Source organism: Podarcis melisellensis (assembly GCF_964234715.1).
Source record: "Podarcis melisellensis genome assembly, chromosome: 6".
Taxonomy (NCBI): domain Eukaryota; kingdom Metazoa; phylum Chordata; class Lepidosauria; order Squamata; family Lacertidae; genus Podarcis; species Podarcis melisellensis.
Genome location: NC_138538.1, coordinates 10076400 through 10092099, shown reverse-complemented (window position 1 = coordinate 10092099; position 15700 = coordinate 10076400). Strand labels below are relative to the sequence as shown.

The following is a 15700-nucleotide window of genomic DNA, read 5'->3' as shown; positions in this document are numbered from 1 at the left end:
AACCGAGTGCTTAAAAATTGGCCAGTTCAAGCTCTTACGATTCTTATGACAACTTGTTTACATACTTCAGAATAATTATATTTATCACAGGATATCAATGTACTGCATTTCCTCACATTTGAGATCTTAACAAGCAAAGGGAAGTTCTCTTAACTATTGGCTTCTTGCTGTTCAGGAAAAAAACCTGCCAAGAAATACACATCATTTTCTTTCTCATGGGAGAATATATAAAGAATGAGAACCCTAGAGACAAACGTAATTCACAGATAAATGTAGCAAAACCATTTCTGCATCTTTCTAGCCAGTTAGGTGTGCCCTCTGCAAACCACATATAAATGAAGGCAAAACGCGTGAGAACAGGGATGGAGAGAAAACCTGCAGCTTTGCAGATGGTATTCAGGGTCTCCATCCCTGTGTTTTAGAGTTCTAAGTAGAGAGACAAATGTCATCTTGCATCTCATGGCAAGAATGATGTAAAGTTTAAGAATCTGGGGGCAATAGTTTGGTGACTAAGAATCTGTGGTCTATTTTAGATGTTAAGTATTACCATTGCAATCTATCATAAACACAAGCCTTTTTTTTAATATAAAAATAATCCATTTAAATTGCCCTATGTAATCCATATCAACAATGCTGTTATCTTCAGAATTAGCCTCTTTTAACAGTTTCACCTGTTATGAGCTGAAATGACACACTGAACTTTAGGTGCTTTCCAACAGTTTTATTTTATAACAAATTTCACATCATGCTTCTTCATCATGCTTTAGAAATTCCTAGAAAAGGAAAAGAAACAGTTACAAATGTACATATTAAGCTTAGCAAAACAGCACAAGAAGCTGGCAAACTGAGAATGCACAGCTGCATTAGTACCCGAGAGAGAGATATGAGATTCAACAAAACTTACTTGGATATTATACCATCGTTCTTTGCAAGGCGCAGGATTGAGTCATCAGATTCCCCCTGAAACAGAGAAAACAAGTTTAACTGAGTGGCAAAGGCCTGTTCAAAGTGCTCTACATACAGAGCTTTAAGATGCTCTCCTGCAATCGGTTTTTGGAATCCACAAGCCAACCCTTGACCAGGGTACACAACTGATTTGCTTTCCTTTTTCCTCAGTAGAAGGGGAGGCAACGATTCTTATGAATACTTACCTGCGAGTAAGCACAACTTAATACTATGGATCTTGCTTTTGAACAAACTTGGACGCAATGTGGTTAGGCTGTTTTTTTAATGGGTGCCTTAGTCAGATTCTTACAAGAAGGTAAGAATAACCAGCAGGATCAGGCCAATGGCCCATCTAGTCGATTATCCCATTCTCACAGTGGCCAAGCAGATGTGGTTTGGTCACTAAATGTTATTTTAAGATGGTAACTATCAGTTCTCAACACTGCTTACCTCCCTGTGACAGAATTACATTACTAAGTAGTAGTGTAGCCAATTGTCTTGAGATGACTTCAAATTAAGGCTCACTCTATTCATTCCAGAATGATGGTGTGTAATACAGAAGGAAAGATTGCTTCTTTCAGGAGCAACTACTCATGGTAGCCTATTCATTTACTGATAGGGGGAGCTTGCAAAGAATTATTGCACACACAGAGAACTCTTGAATGCCCCTGTGAGTTAATTCATCAACCATATTTTGAGACAAATGAAGAGCTTCAGAACAGTCCACGAAGATGGTACTTAGTAATCCCTGCAGTGGTATCCAGCTCTGTTCATATTTGCTTATGTTAATCTAGTACAAGTTCATGTAAGAATTTGATACCGCTTGCATACACGCCTCATGAGTTAAACATGAAAGACTAAAAGCCCAATCATAAATATATTTATTGATTTCCATGTGTGTTACTTCTAAGTAAATGTGCCTAGCATTGCAGTCCAGCAACTCAAAGTCCTGGGGAAAGGATGTTTAAATGTTACTAGTGTAAAGAGCCCCTTTACATTACTCTCACAACCCAGAGGATTGTGACAATTCCCTTATTTAAAACAGAATTAACTCCAAGACCTAGTCTCTTAACGTTAAATGAGCTGCTACTCATAAGGTAAAATACAGTGGTACCTTGGGTTAAGTACTTAATTCATTCCACAGGTCCGTTCTTAACCTGAAACTGTTCTTATCCTGAAGCACCACTTTAGCTAATGGGGCCTCCTGCTGCTGCCGCGCCGCTGGAGCACGATTTCTGTTCTCATCCTGAAGCAAAGTTCTTAACCTGAAGCACTATTTCTGGGTTAGCGGAGTCTGTAACCTGAAGCGTATGTAACCTGAAGCATATGTAACCCGAGGTACCACTGTATGTCAAATTAAATTGTGAGCTGCAGTTTATATAAATGCAGAAACTCAACAAGTAGTGAGACCACCTCCCACAACAGCCAAACACTGAGGTGGAAAGACAACAGAAGTTATACTACTGGGGAAGAGAAACCTTTTTAAGTACACACTTACCATTCTGCGAATTGCTCCACAAATTGCGTAAGTTTTGCACTGGCCATTGACTCTGCCTGTGACTTTATCAACCTGAAATGGGAATCAAGATTGCATTTCAACTGTTGTGCAGTTATACTGGAAAACACAATACATAGAAGATATCAATTATAGGCAGTGAACCCCTTACAAATCTAACCAGGGAGTTTACAGAAAGCAAATTAATAGTTTAAATGCCTGTATGAAAACTGTGTTTGCCCAGATTTACTGGATTACTGAAATCTGGGACAAATGTCAGCCATGTCCCATGTATACAAAAGGATTAATTTTTCATTTCTATTAATCCACGTTACATTCAAAAATTAATAGGAATTTTTTTTAAACACAAAGGGAAGCAATGGAACAGATGATACTAACCTTTATGAATAAAAACAAAAAGTCATGCAGCAAGCAGTATTAGACCAACAGCACCCAGGGTCCAAAGCAAAAGAATGGCAGGGAAGGAATCTGACCTATCCCTTGCTTTTATTGTCTTATCTTTTTATAAACTGCTTCAAGGTTTATTTTTAAATAAATAAATAAGCACCCCCCATGCGCTTCCTTTGGACCATGAATGCTCTTCTCTCAATACTGCTTGCTACAGGAAGCAGCCCCTGTAATTTATTTTCACCTGCAGCAGGAAGTCTAGCAAAGAAAATAATTCTACAGTCCCATGCGCTCTGGACCCAGGAGCCTGAGAGAAGCAACCGTGATTATTGCTACACTGCTGTAACTTTTAATACTCAGGGCCAGATCCTGAAAGGCAGAAAGGAGTGAAAGAAAACTGCACATTATGCAGGGACGCCATGTTGTAACCAACACTGGTTCTCTTTGTGACTGCAGTCAACTCCATGCGACCTTGTGTTAGATCAATGCTTAGCCAACTTTTTACACTTAGGCTTCTTCCTACTGTAGCCATAATGAGCCCATAGGCCTCTGGAACTAGGAATGCATTCTTTACATAAAGTCACCAACCCAGGCAAGTGGCAGGTTACAAGCCTCATTAAAATGAAATTCATTACCAAAAAGAAAACACATTAATTAACGCCTTTCAACTTGTATATTCTAATTAATTATATTTTACTCACCTCAGAAAAATTCATCTGGATGGAGGCATGGTCTTTAGCACCAATTATCCGGTTGCTAGCAGAGCTGAAGGGAAGAAAAGAAGCCCCATTAAAATATATAAAAGTTCACGGCTAGAAAATCTTGCACTGAAGACAACCACCATTGTCTTACAGCAGCTGCACCCACTCTTGGCATGCCTGGGACACCCTCTGCACTCTTGAAATACATGGAACTTAAGCCCTGAACATAGCTCTTTCTGGAATCCTCAACTTAAGCCTTTCCGTATCTTAAATCCTGCTTGTAACCACCTTACCTTTACTACAGTTGAACTGGCAGGTGCATTCACCTATCTATGCACCCATATTTTTTCTGCAGTAGCAGCCAATTAGCTCAATCTTATTATTCTTGTTTATTAAATTTGTATAAAACCCTTCATCTGTAGATCGCAGGGTTCACAATGTAAAAATACAATATAAAAAACAAGAACCAACCAAGAACCCTCCCCCGCCGACAACACATTTAAAAGGTTAACAGATGTTTATCAGCCAAAGGCTTGGTTGAAGAGGAACGTTTTTTCCTGGCACCTAAAGGTGTAACCCCCACACCCTCCCCCCAAAACCCACAACTCCATGCTAACATAGCAACGGACAAATCAGTAAATCATATGGATAGTTGAAACAAAGCCAAGTTATAGTTTATCAAGCTAGCTTGCTTCAAGTATCTGTACTTAATATTAACCAGCTTGTCTCAGGTTGGATGACACACTGAACTGCGGAAGCTCCTGTGCTCTTCCTCCAGTCATGCCAGGAAGTCAGGTTGGGAGCACTTGAGCCCAAGGAGTGTTATTGTATGGCTAAAGCCATGATTTAACCCCATGCCCGAACGTGCCATGACTTTCTTCAAGTTGCCCAAGGCAGGCTGGTAATTTCCAAGGATAAAATAATACGCACCATTTACGAGGAACGTAGAGATCCACAAATTCCCCAGCGTCGTTCTGCATTGTGCTTTTTTAGGGTTTTGCCACAAGTGACGTGCAACAGGAAATTTCTGACAAGATAGGTTAAAAGATCAGTACTTAGCAGATGGTTGTGACTGAAAATTACAGAAAAAGCCTCACTCCCAGCAGTCTCTGCAACCTATCAGAATCCTTATCTTCCAGCATCTTCTCATCTCAGTTATGCACCTATTTAAAACTACATTGTGTGTATTAATTTAATGAAGCAGGAATATTTCTTTTTAAGTGCTTATTTTTATTTAAACTCAGTGTAAGCAGGAGCACTTCCCTAGAATATTAAATTATAACAATATTATTTTATTTTAAGGTAGGTAGCCCTGTTGGTCTGATGCAGTCAAAATAAATTTAAATTTTTTAAAAAATTGTCCAGTAGCACCTTAGAGACCAACTAAGTTTGTTCTGGGTATAAGCTTTCGTGTGCATGCAAACTTCTTCAGATACTGAACAGTATTTTTATGTTCAAGTTAACTGCTGTTGTATGATACTGTATTCCTAGTGCTATAATGATCAATGGGCGTTTTCCATTTTTGCCGCAGCAACTCTCTTCAATGCAAAGTAGGGTCTGTAAATGTATCAGGGAGGTGGTACTCAACTAAGTCAGAGTAGACTGCCTTCAAATTTTCAGAGATGAGATTATCTTAACAGCGACTTACTATCTTTACAGCCAGAGTTGGGTCTACTCTTAGTAAAACTCAGAAGAGACATTCATAACATGTAAAAGAATAATCCATGAATAAGAAATGTAAGATTCAGAATTACACACCCACTCCACACTGTATGGCAGCCTAGACTTACCTAAATACATTCTCTCACCTAAATCCCACTGTCATCTCACCTCTACTGAACTTGAGGAGGGGTGGAGAGAGGAGCCAATTCCACCTCCCACTTAAAGTGGAAGATATTGTTCAATGATTAACAGATGAAAACAAACACATTTGTGCATTTACTGCACTTCCAATAAAAAGAAAATAAGTACATGAACAGCCCCTCCCCAAAGCAACAATTTCTACCTGCCTGATATTAAGAGCACAGGAAATTGCCTTGTACGGACTCCGAAACAAGGGTGTTTGCAAACTGAACACAACAGGTTTTACCCTTTTAAAAATTGTGCTCCCTTTCAGGCTGCAATTCTCAATTCACACTTAACTTTCTGGATAGGAAGCTGCCTAACGCAGCACCAGACCTTTTGTCCATGTAGCTCAGCTCTACCTACACTGGCTGGCAGCAGCTTTCCAGGTTTTCAGACAGGGTTCTTTCCCAGCTCTACTCAGATATGCTGAGGATAGAATCTGGGATATCTGCATGCAAAGCAGATGCTCTGCTACCTGGATTCATTTCCTGCAACACAGGTAAGATGCACACAAAAGCCCCACAATAAACTCTAATTTCTATTTTCTCAAAATTCATTGGATACGTCTACCGAGCAAATTGGCTATGAAATCCTGCTTTTAGGCAAAAGCCAGTACCAACTCTGCTCATCCACATGCCTATTTGTTTAAAGAAATCCTGAAATTGCTAGTCTGCAGCTGAAATCGAGGAGTATTTATATTTAAAATCTTTTGCATTTATTGCACCTGCCATACAATGTGTGTGTGCGTGCAAACACTGGCATCTATGAGTGCATTATGCATTAAACATCCCTCTTGAGTCATGACAACAACCAAATCCAGTGTACTGTAAAGCCTTTGACTATTCACACCTCTCTCTTAATGCAGGAACTGTTTGTAAACAGGGAAATGGCAGCACAGCCAAAAAAACCCCAGAGTCAGCCAAGACGGGACCTAATGGTCAGGGGTCCCTTTACCTTACACCACCCCCTTCATCTGAGGATCACAGGGCAGTTTACAAACACAAAAGTGCATAACACCGTAACAAACTAAAACACCCCCCCCCCAGTTTAAAAGGCCAGATTGTTTAATTAGCCAAAAGCCTGGGAGAAGAGGAATGATTTGGCCTGGCACCTAAAGGTATGTAACAAAAGTGCAAGTTGAGCCTCCCTGGGGAGAGCATTCCACAAATGGGGAGCCACCACAGAAAAGGCACCCTCTGGACCTCTAATGGAGGAGGCACATGAAGGGCCTCGGAGGATGATCACAGGGTCTGGGTCTGTTCATATGAGGAAAGGCAGTCCTTGAGGGTATTGTGGTCCTGATCCATTTAAGGCTTTATAAAGGTAAAGGGACCCCTGGGGTTGCGGCGCTCATCTCGCTTTATTGGCCAAGAGAGCCGGCGTACAGCTTCCGGGTCGTGTGGCCTGCATGACTAAGCCGCTTCTGGCGAACCAGAGCAGCACATGGAAACACTATTTACCTTCCCACCAGAGCGGTACCTATTTATCTACTTGCACTTTGACGTGCTTTCGAACTGCTAGGTTGGCAGGAGCAGGGACCGAGCAATGGGAGCTCATCCCATCATGAGGATTCAAACCGCTGACCTTCTGATCGGCAAGTCCTAGGATCTGTGGTTTAACCCACAGCGCAACCCGCATCCCATTTGGACTGGTTATGGTATGGTACATCAAAAGGTGTGGTTATAGGTGCATCAGGCTTTATACCAGCACTTTAAATTGGGACCAGAAACTTAACTGGCAGCCAGCGGAGTCAGGCCACAGATCGGTGTCATATGCTCACACCGTCTTGCAAGCCGGCCGCTGAATTGCCACCTTGGTCGTAATTTGCACAGACAACCTGTTGCTGCCCGGAAATCAAGGTAGGTTAAGTGAAAGGCTGAGGTTAGCAATTCGGGGGCAACAAAAAAAGAACCGGATCGCCCGCTGGCAGCAGCTTTCTAGGGTTTCCGACAGGGATCCCTGCAAGACCCAGAGTCGCTCTGGGGGGGGGGGGGAGTCAAGTAGGGTGTGTGGAAATCTAAAGCGCCCTGAGGCACACAAGCGACTATATATATATATATATATATATATATAATTTTATATACTAATATACTACTATACTACTATATATACATAATAGTAAGTAAAATATATATATATATGAAAAGGGTCTCCTTCATGTCCCCTCACCCCCTGGGCCTTCCAACTCGGGGCAGAGGAAGCAGGCGACCCCCGGGAAGAGGGAAAGGTGGGAGCGGGCGGAGGAATCAGCTCAACCGACCACGCGCCTCACCCCCCCCCCCGCTCCGCTTTCAATCGGCCACCTCAGCGAGGGAGAAATCACGGCCCGCCCGCCCGGGAACACGGAGCAGGCCTCACCTCACCTCCTCACACGCCGCGAGCCCAGGCCGGAAAGAGAGACCTAACGTCACTCAGAGGCGACTACAAAGCCCGCAGCGGCGGCAGCGCGCAGGCGCAAGGGACCACGAGGCGTGCGCGGCGACGTCACGCGCATACAGGTTTCTAAGGAGGGCGGCGCCGTGAAGAGTGTCGGCTTTCGAGTGGGCGGGGCAGAAGTGGCCGTTATGAAATGGGCGTGGCCAAAGAGGGCGACTGTTGCGGGGGGGGGAGGGCGTTTCGGGGCTGTGCGCAAAAAGGCGGGAATTTGGAGAGGCTCCTCGCTGAGGAGAATGAAGGGAGCAAATGATATTATTATTGCTTCGTAACATTTAATGCCCCTTTTGATTGAGAAGAAAACCCAAAGCGGTTTACAGGGAGATGATAAAATCAAGAAAGATTCAGAACCGTGCTTTCAAAACCTACACAATACTAAAAACAGATTAAAATCACTTCCTAAGTACCTGGGTAGGCTTGCCTGAACAAAAATGTTTTCAGCAGGCCGGGCAAAATGCTTCTGCTTGATATCAATAGGCAGGGAAAAGATACGAGCAAGAGGCGACGGTTCACTTGTATTTCCCACATTACCTCATATATCACGACAAGGAAAATGATGGACTGTGCGCACAAACTGCAGCTAGAGCTTTAAAGCACATTTGGAGCAGTGTTCGGCTCCCATCAAGTTGGTTTATTATTTTTTTTAAATAATATTTATTGAAATTTTACAGACAAAACGAAATTACAGACTAAGAAAAGAAAAAATAAGAATAAAAAAGTACAAAAATACAAAGAAAAAATGCAAAATACATAATAAATAAAAAAAATTAAAAACAAATCAATCTTTTCATGTCTTATATTTCATTTACTTGTTTCCTGACCTCCTCACACCTCCCTTTTTTGTATTCCAGTTCACATGGTTAATTCAGCAAATCCTTTCCCTCTTTGTTTTTATCTTAATTCTAGATCTTAACATATTAAAACTTCGTATCTTCATCTGGTTATCAATCCATTTTTACATATTCTTTTTAGCCTTGTTGCTAAAGCCGTTTCATTTCAATCCAACATCATTTTAACATTCATTAATTTTACAATGTTTCTGCAAATAGTCTTTGAATTTCTTCCAATCTTCTTCCACCAACTCTTCTCCCTGGTCCCAGATTCTGCCAGTCATTTCCGCCAATTCCATATAGTCCGTCACCATCAAGTTGGTTTTAATGTCGCTGGCAAGAACAGTAAGTTGCAGTGCGCAGAGTTCCATGTTGGTGTGTGAACTTAAGGCGTGCAAGGACCCATTCTGCCACAACCCTAGTGGGTGTCACGCCGCGTCACAAGGACATTGTGAATTGAGCAGAATGGAAGGCGAGGCGAAGGATACCCCCTGCCCAAATTTTGGCCTTGCGGAGGGCGCCATTGAAATTGTAAAGACCAAAGTCTGCCCCTGGCAAAGGAAGGAAAATACTCACTGAAAATTATTATTCTGCTCAGGTGATGGTACACTTGGGACCTTTTTTGTTAGCTCACGGGAACTCCGTTCCGGCACTTCTCAGGTGGGCACCGTTGCCATTATAATAGAAAAAGGGAGGCGTTCATGGTGAATTCTGGCACCTCTTTTTCTAGAAGAATAGCACTGGGTACACACATGTTTGCAGTTGCCTGTTTGCTATCAGATATAGTAGAGCAGAGAGTGACATACGTCTGGGTTTATGTCTGGTAATTGGGCTGCAAAATGGCATTGACAGGCGATTTTTTGGCTAATTGGTAAAATGTCTGTGAAAACCCGCATGTATGACAAGTAAGTAAATGCCTGAAAAATTCCAAAGCCCCCCAAACTGTACATTTCAACAGATGTTCCCAAAATAAAATCAACAACTTCGGGTGTTGGTGTCAAAGCAACTCAACAACTTTGTCCGGATTTTGGGAATCTTATTCTTTGGCGATCACTCATAGCCGAGTAAGATTGCCTTCCATAAACACGGTTTTAAAATTGAGTCCTTAAGTGAATATGGCAACCCTAGCTGTCGACTAGCCAGCTCTGTAGCACATGTGCTTTGCATTTTATTTGCATTTGTAGACAGTTGTGAAATGCATATACATGCTTTTAATTAGTATGATATGCTCCAATGCTCCATGTGCCTAGCTGTGATACACACTGTACTGTAGGGTGCTAGAGGAAAGTTCTGAAAGAAAATTTATCAAGTCCATTTTGATAACCTCTTCTATGAAAAATTTGGGATACAGCATTCATGGGACAGTTACTGGGCCTAGGAACCCACCCGCCAAGCATGGCCTGCTAGGGCTGACACTTGTCCTGCAACTTCAAAACTTAGTGACTACAAGCTGCCATTTTAAATTTGCCACAGTGCATGAGCTCGGATTGCCGGATGTTAAATCAAAGGTTTTTTGTTAATTGAATAAAAATAATGGATGCAATGCTACATGGCAAGACCCTAGATCCAGAGATTTTTTTTCTATCTGGACCCCAACATTACGAAAGCAGAGCTCTAGCTAGTCCAGAAAAAGCAATAGCACCCCCCCCCAATTACTACAGGCAGATCCTAAAAAAATAAAATAAATCTATCTGCAAAGGCAGGCACTTATAGAAAGACATATAATAAGGGTTGCAATTGTTGTGCTCCCAATCCTTCTCAAGCTGCTTGCTTCTGCAACATTTTGAATGGGCAACTCAACTCTGGTCACTTATCTAAATATATCGCTGATCCACTGGCATAAAAAGGCAGGCACCGAAACAGATGCCCTGTTTGTACTTATAACTGGAGCGGTCGTAATGAGCTATTTGTGGATTTTTTTTTCTATTTATACAGCTGCTGAGAAGAGTCAACTTCTCATCAGCTGAGGAATGAAATGTGTAACTAATTTATCATGCTTACGTACAAGAAGTTTTCTTCAAGCCCATCAGAACTGAACTTTGTTTCAATTATTTACTGCAAAGTAATTATTATGTAGTTTACTTTTACATCTGTATCACACTGCCAAAAAATTCAAACGCAGTAGGAACAGCAGGCTTTAGTGGCATTTTGGCCTCAGGAAATCAGTAGAACACTGCAAAAATTAGAAATACTGTACTCTGGTACTGTAGACTAGATATGCTAACGCAGGGCTAGCTCAGATGTGGACTGCAATTAAAGCAGAATGGCCAATAGCCAGGGATGATAGGAGTATTAGTCCAAAACATCTGGAGGGCACCAAGTTGGGAAACCTTGTGCTAAAGTACGTGTGCCAACACTACTAAATCTGGAATAATGCGAAGTATATTTTATACTGGTGGATTTTTAAACATAAAATGCTTACTTTACAAGTTTGTGGCATGTGCTTAAAAAAACTACAACTCTGCAAGCTTGTATCTTCAAGGTAGAGTATAAAGTTTCACTAAAAAGCACAAATATAGCAGAAAAAAATGTGAATGTCTGCTATAGCCTTATTTTGTTTATGTTTTTCAAAGTTTTGCCACAAAGTGTGTCAATTGAAATCTGTTCATCTCTGTAAAAAACAGGAATGTATAAGAAAACTGCATGCAGCTGGTTATTTAGAATTCTAGGTAACACACCCCAATGTAACAAATCTTTGTAGCTCTGGTATATGTTCCAAAATCTAGTCATTTTCCCCATAGTAGTCTTTACTTACTTACTTACTTACTTACTTACTTACTTACTTACTTACTTATTTTGCATAGGTGGAGGGGAAAAGAAGAAAAAGACATGCAAACTGTTTTTTAAAGGAATATTTATGACACTAACCTGAAGTATCTTCAGGTGTGCTTGGTTATAAAATGGGTATCAAAACATTCAATTACACAGCATCTTATTAACAAATCCATTCATTTCCTTGGAAGAACATAATCAGACAATATACAAAGCAGGAACTTAAAATTTACGACAGCACAAAAATATTATTTACATAAATATACAAACTTCAGTCCAGAGTGTTTTCTTGGGCTGAAGGTAGACAAGCACCATTATTTACATAAGATTACATAATTTAAACCTCAACTGTTGAAGAGACTAGTATCTCTCTCCAACGAAAGCCTGGGATTTTACAGTGGATCTATGTTTGGTTGTAATAATATTTTTTACCACACAGTGGCAGCTTTTGCATGAAAAAGGAACACAAAGAGGCATAGCTGATTGAGAATATGAACCAAAAAGATAAGTAAGAAAATGTGAACAGCACCCTTCCACACCCCTCCCCTCAATTCACATACACAACAGGATTCAAGAGCCAAACTGTTTCTATACAGGTTAAGTCACAGCAATAAGATTCTCAACATACAAGTCAATTTGCAGAGTTCAAAATGGACAATTTGATACTCAGTTATTTATCTTTAGGTCCCTTGAAACAACATTTCTCTTGAGTTATGTATATGATGCTGGACCATGGACATCTTTGAAGGCTTAATACAAACACATACCCTATCTATGATAAAAGGGCACTGGTAATCCTTTGCTTAACACATGGGCCAGCTGTTATCTGTAGGTACATTTGTGCAGACATGAGAGGAAAAAGGAGTCCAGATCTTGATTGGAGGCTACAGTCTTCATCCTAGAACTCACTACTTTGAAGAATTATAAATCCAGTTCACTAACAGAACTGATCCAGTTCACTAACAGAACAGAACAATGAACATGCTCTGAGTGAAGATCAAGCCTTAAAACATGTAAAATAATTTATCTTTCTGCCCCACAGCCTGAATAATATTCTGTGCAAATTAAATATATGATAATACATTATCCAAAATTCACATACGTCATATTGGAAATTTACAGCCTCCAGAAGCTCAAATATATCCCAAAAGAATCAATCTACTTCTCACCTCATCACCCCTATTTTTGGTTGGACAAGGTAATGATTGCTTCAGCTGGGGGGGGGATAAATTGGCAACTATTTCAACTCAAACACAGTGTGTTAATACAAGTCAATTGTGTTCATGATACAAGACTGATAGGTTTTTAAAAAAGCAAATTCTTTCAGTTTCAGGGAGAGGATTAAATGTTTTAACACTCTGTGAAGCCATTTCTAAACTTTATCTTGGGAACAGTTAGGATGTTGTCCTGCATTGGCAAAGTTTACTGGGAAATAGGCATACTACAGCTCACATTTTGAACAGCGCTAGTTAGTAAGCTATATAGCTCCTTGTACTACATTATACAAAAAGATGCTATACTATGACTGGTGTTATTATAGCGAGATGTATTAACACACAAGCCTTGGTCAGAGAAGCATTCTTAACTAGGTTTGCTGCAATTTCAGTGACGTCAAGCTGGCCTTATCTAAAATATTTATCCAAATGGTTTTATATTCATGCATAGGTGCTAGAAACAGGAACCAAAAAGCCAAGGAAGGTCTCTTCACGTACAATAATCTTATCTGGAGTTTGGCATTGAACACTGCACATCCTTTTTCAAATGTTTCTAGCACCAAACTTTGCTATTCTCTCTCCCCTTCTCTAGTTTATTTCGTGGCTACTCAATACATATACCCGTTAGAATTTATGGCATTCTGGGTACTGGAAGTCATATAGCCCTCTTGACTTAACCATTTTTGAGAGACAATCTACAGGCAGAGATATTAAAAATTGTGGACTATACCACTTCAGACTGCAGCTGTGGTGGTAGCTATTAATCTTTGAATGATCTCTTGTGTGATAAACTCCCTGTATTTAATAAAAGAGCACATCAGGAAGAACGCTTTATACTGTACATGGCTTTTCACCAGTGTGCTGGTTTACTACACATTGGGGTGTACTGTGTGCTTGAAAACATGATTCTGTGTCTGCACTGGTACAGTCCACAATTCTGCCACCTTTGTCTACTATTTCATTCTGCATGATGTATAGAACTGGCCAAAGTCACAGTTAAAAATAAATAAATCTATGAACATATCAAATCACAACACCCAAGAATATTAATTTTGTTCCCTGGCAAGTAACACACACACACACACACACACACACACACACACACACACACACACACTGACTTGTATCACAATATTGCTTAGAAAAGAAACTCAACAGCCGTCAACTTTTCTGTCACAGCACAAGAAGTTAATGTTGTTCATCCTCAACATCTGGATGGTTAAGCCAAAAACACCTGGCTAACAGTGGCAGAAGTTGCATCATTTTTATCAACGCCACTGTGTTGGATATTAACCTCAATGAGTTTGGCTGTCTGAATGTGCAATGAAAAGTCAGGTTCATGAGAACCATCACAGTGGCAAGAAGCTTGGAAGAACCAAATTTTCTGTTTGTTTGTTTTTTTTTACAAAAGATTATCGAAGTCAGACATGCCTATTTAGTCTCACCAGCTTAATTTAGAAAATGACAGCTGCACAAGCTGAGACACACACACTCGTCAAGAGCACACAGGAAAGACAATACATGGAATACATTGTTTATAAATAAAACAGTTCATCATTCTAGCCTACAGCAAAGCTGTGACAAAAAGATGCCACCTTTGGGAGCTACAAGACCAAATTACCACCATAAAAATCAACGGGCCTTCAGTCACACTCTGAAGGACAAGATAAAATGGAAATTGTTTTGCTATAGCTGCCTTGATCAACAAGTGCAATGTCTGGGAAATGTTTCAATAAAAAAGAAAAGTTTTTTTAAATCATGAACCAAGTAGAATATTGTTTTCAAATATACATCTCTTCTGGAAATGATAGTAGAGATACAATGGAATTCTTTTCCTTGTAGCACAAGGTGAACAAAGGCAAAAGGATAAATTGCTGTTTAAGTTCAGAATTTGCCACTAAGCAACAAAAAGAGAGCAAGAGAGAGACTGACTGGTACCAGCCCAGCTAAGTCTTAGGCACGTCTTTCTTTCTGCCCCGCACCCACCTCCCCTCCCCGCAAAAGAAGACAAGTTTCCATGGTTTTAAAATGCAAGAATTCTCAGAAATGCTATTGGAAGCATATGACGTTTTGGAATGGAAATGATGCTCTTTTAGATTCAAGGAAGGGGTGTGTGGGGAGAATGATAAAAGTTTAAGGAAATGAAAAAGTAGCAGTATTTGAAGGGAAGAACAGATTATATCCAAGGGGGAAAAACGGGTGAGGGGGTGGGAAGGTAAATTAGGTATGACCAGCAGCATTTGTGGCAAATGGCGGCAAACAATTTGTGCTTTAGTGTCCAAAGTTCAACGTCTCACTTCTGCCACTTCTCACACAGGGAATCTGTGGTTTCTGCACCATCTTGGTAGCTCCACAAAAATCCCACTGCAGTCTTCATGTCGGGTATATACACAATATTGTTCAATATTGTGGCACGGGAAAGGACCAGAGGCCAACACCCAAAAATCAGTGTCTAAGTACTGGCACTTCTGCTAGAATGCAGCTTTGGCTAGGATTGCTGTGTAAGACGTCGGAAGTGAGGTAACACTTGGTTGTCAGGAAGGTAGAGGGCTAGTTCCAAAGCCACAAGTACGGTAAATTCAAATCCAATGAGATCTCTTCTGTTGAATCTGAATCTTTCTTCTAACTTCTGTAAGGACAGAAAACCAGTAAAGCAGAACATGAGCTGGTTGCTACAGATTACACCAGTATTTAGTATGTTTTGCAGATGTTTAATGGTATTTTGGCCATCACCAATCTTTTTCAACCTGAGGGCCACATTCTTTTGTGTGCAAACCTTTCGGGGGCCACGCGCTAGTGGTGGCTACGGCTAGAAGTAAAGGAGAAGTAAAAGCTGTTGTGGCACTATTATTATATTAGATACCTTACCTGCCCCAAGGGCAAATCCTGGAGCAGATTATGACAATTTAAAGATGCAACATTAAAATTCAGTTTAACACCTGAAAGAGTCTGTAGGTAAGGAGGTTGTCTTTTGGATACTTGCAACCGAAGTCATTTAGGACTTTAAACAAGAATGTAAGCAACTTGAACTGGGTCTGAAAACAAACTTGCAATCTC

The 15700-nt window shown here is 40.6% G+C and overlaps 2 protein-coding genes across 3 annotated transcripts in view; both read right to left on the bottom strand.

The window, feature by feature from the left end:
- Positions 1-706: 706 nt before the first annotated feature.
- Positions 707-7899, bottom strand: RPS21 (ribosomal protein S21; the record flags this gene model as incomplete). Of its 2 annotated transcripts, XM_081917416.1 has the most annotated exons (6): positions 7758-7899; positions 4480-4576; positions 3550-3613; positions 2444-2515; positions 905-960; positions 707-773 (listed from the first exon to the last, which is right to left on the bottom strand). In XM_081917416.1, the coding sequence occupies exons 2-6, from the start codon at positions 4527-4529 to the stop codon at positions 764-766; spliced, it is 252 nt and encodes an 83-aa protein (XP_081773542.1). In that variant the 5' UTR covers positions 4530-4576; positions 7758-7899. The 2 variants fall into 2 exon arrangements, with proteins under 2 accessions (XP_081773542.1, XP_081773543.1); XM_081917417.1 differs by lacking the exon at positions 707-773 and having other exon boundaries at positions 901-960.
- Positions 7900-11494: 3595 nt separating this feature from the next.
- The window catches only part of CABLES2 (Cdk5 and Abl enzyme substrate 2), a gene marked incomplete at its 5' end in the record, with an annotated part of 46881 nt that continues 42675 nt past the window's right edge, over positions 11495-15700 (bottom strand). Inside the window, one exon of the mRNA XM_081916906.1 lies at positions 11495-15272. Coding sequence (XP_081773032.1) covers positions 15132-15272 — 141 coding nt within the window. The 3' untranslated portion in view covers positions 11495-15131. The remainder of the gene's footprint in view (positions 15273-15700) is intronic.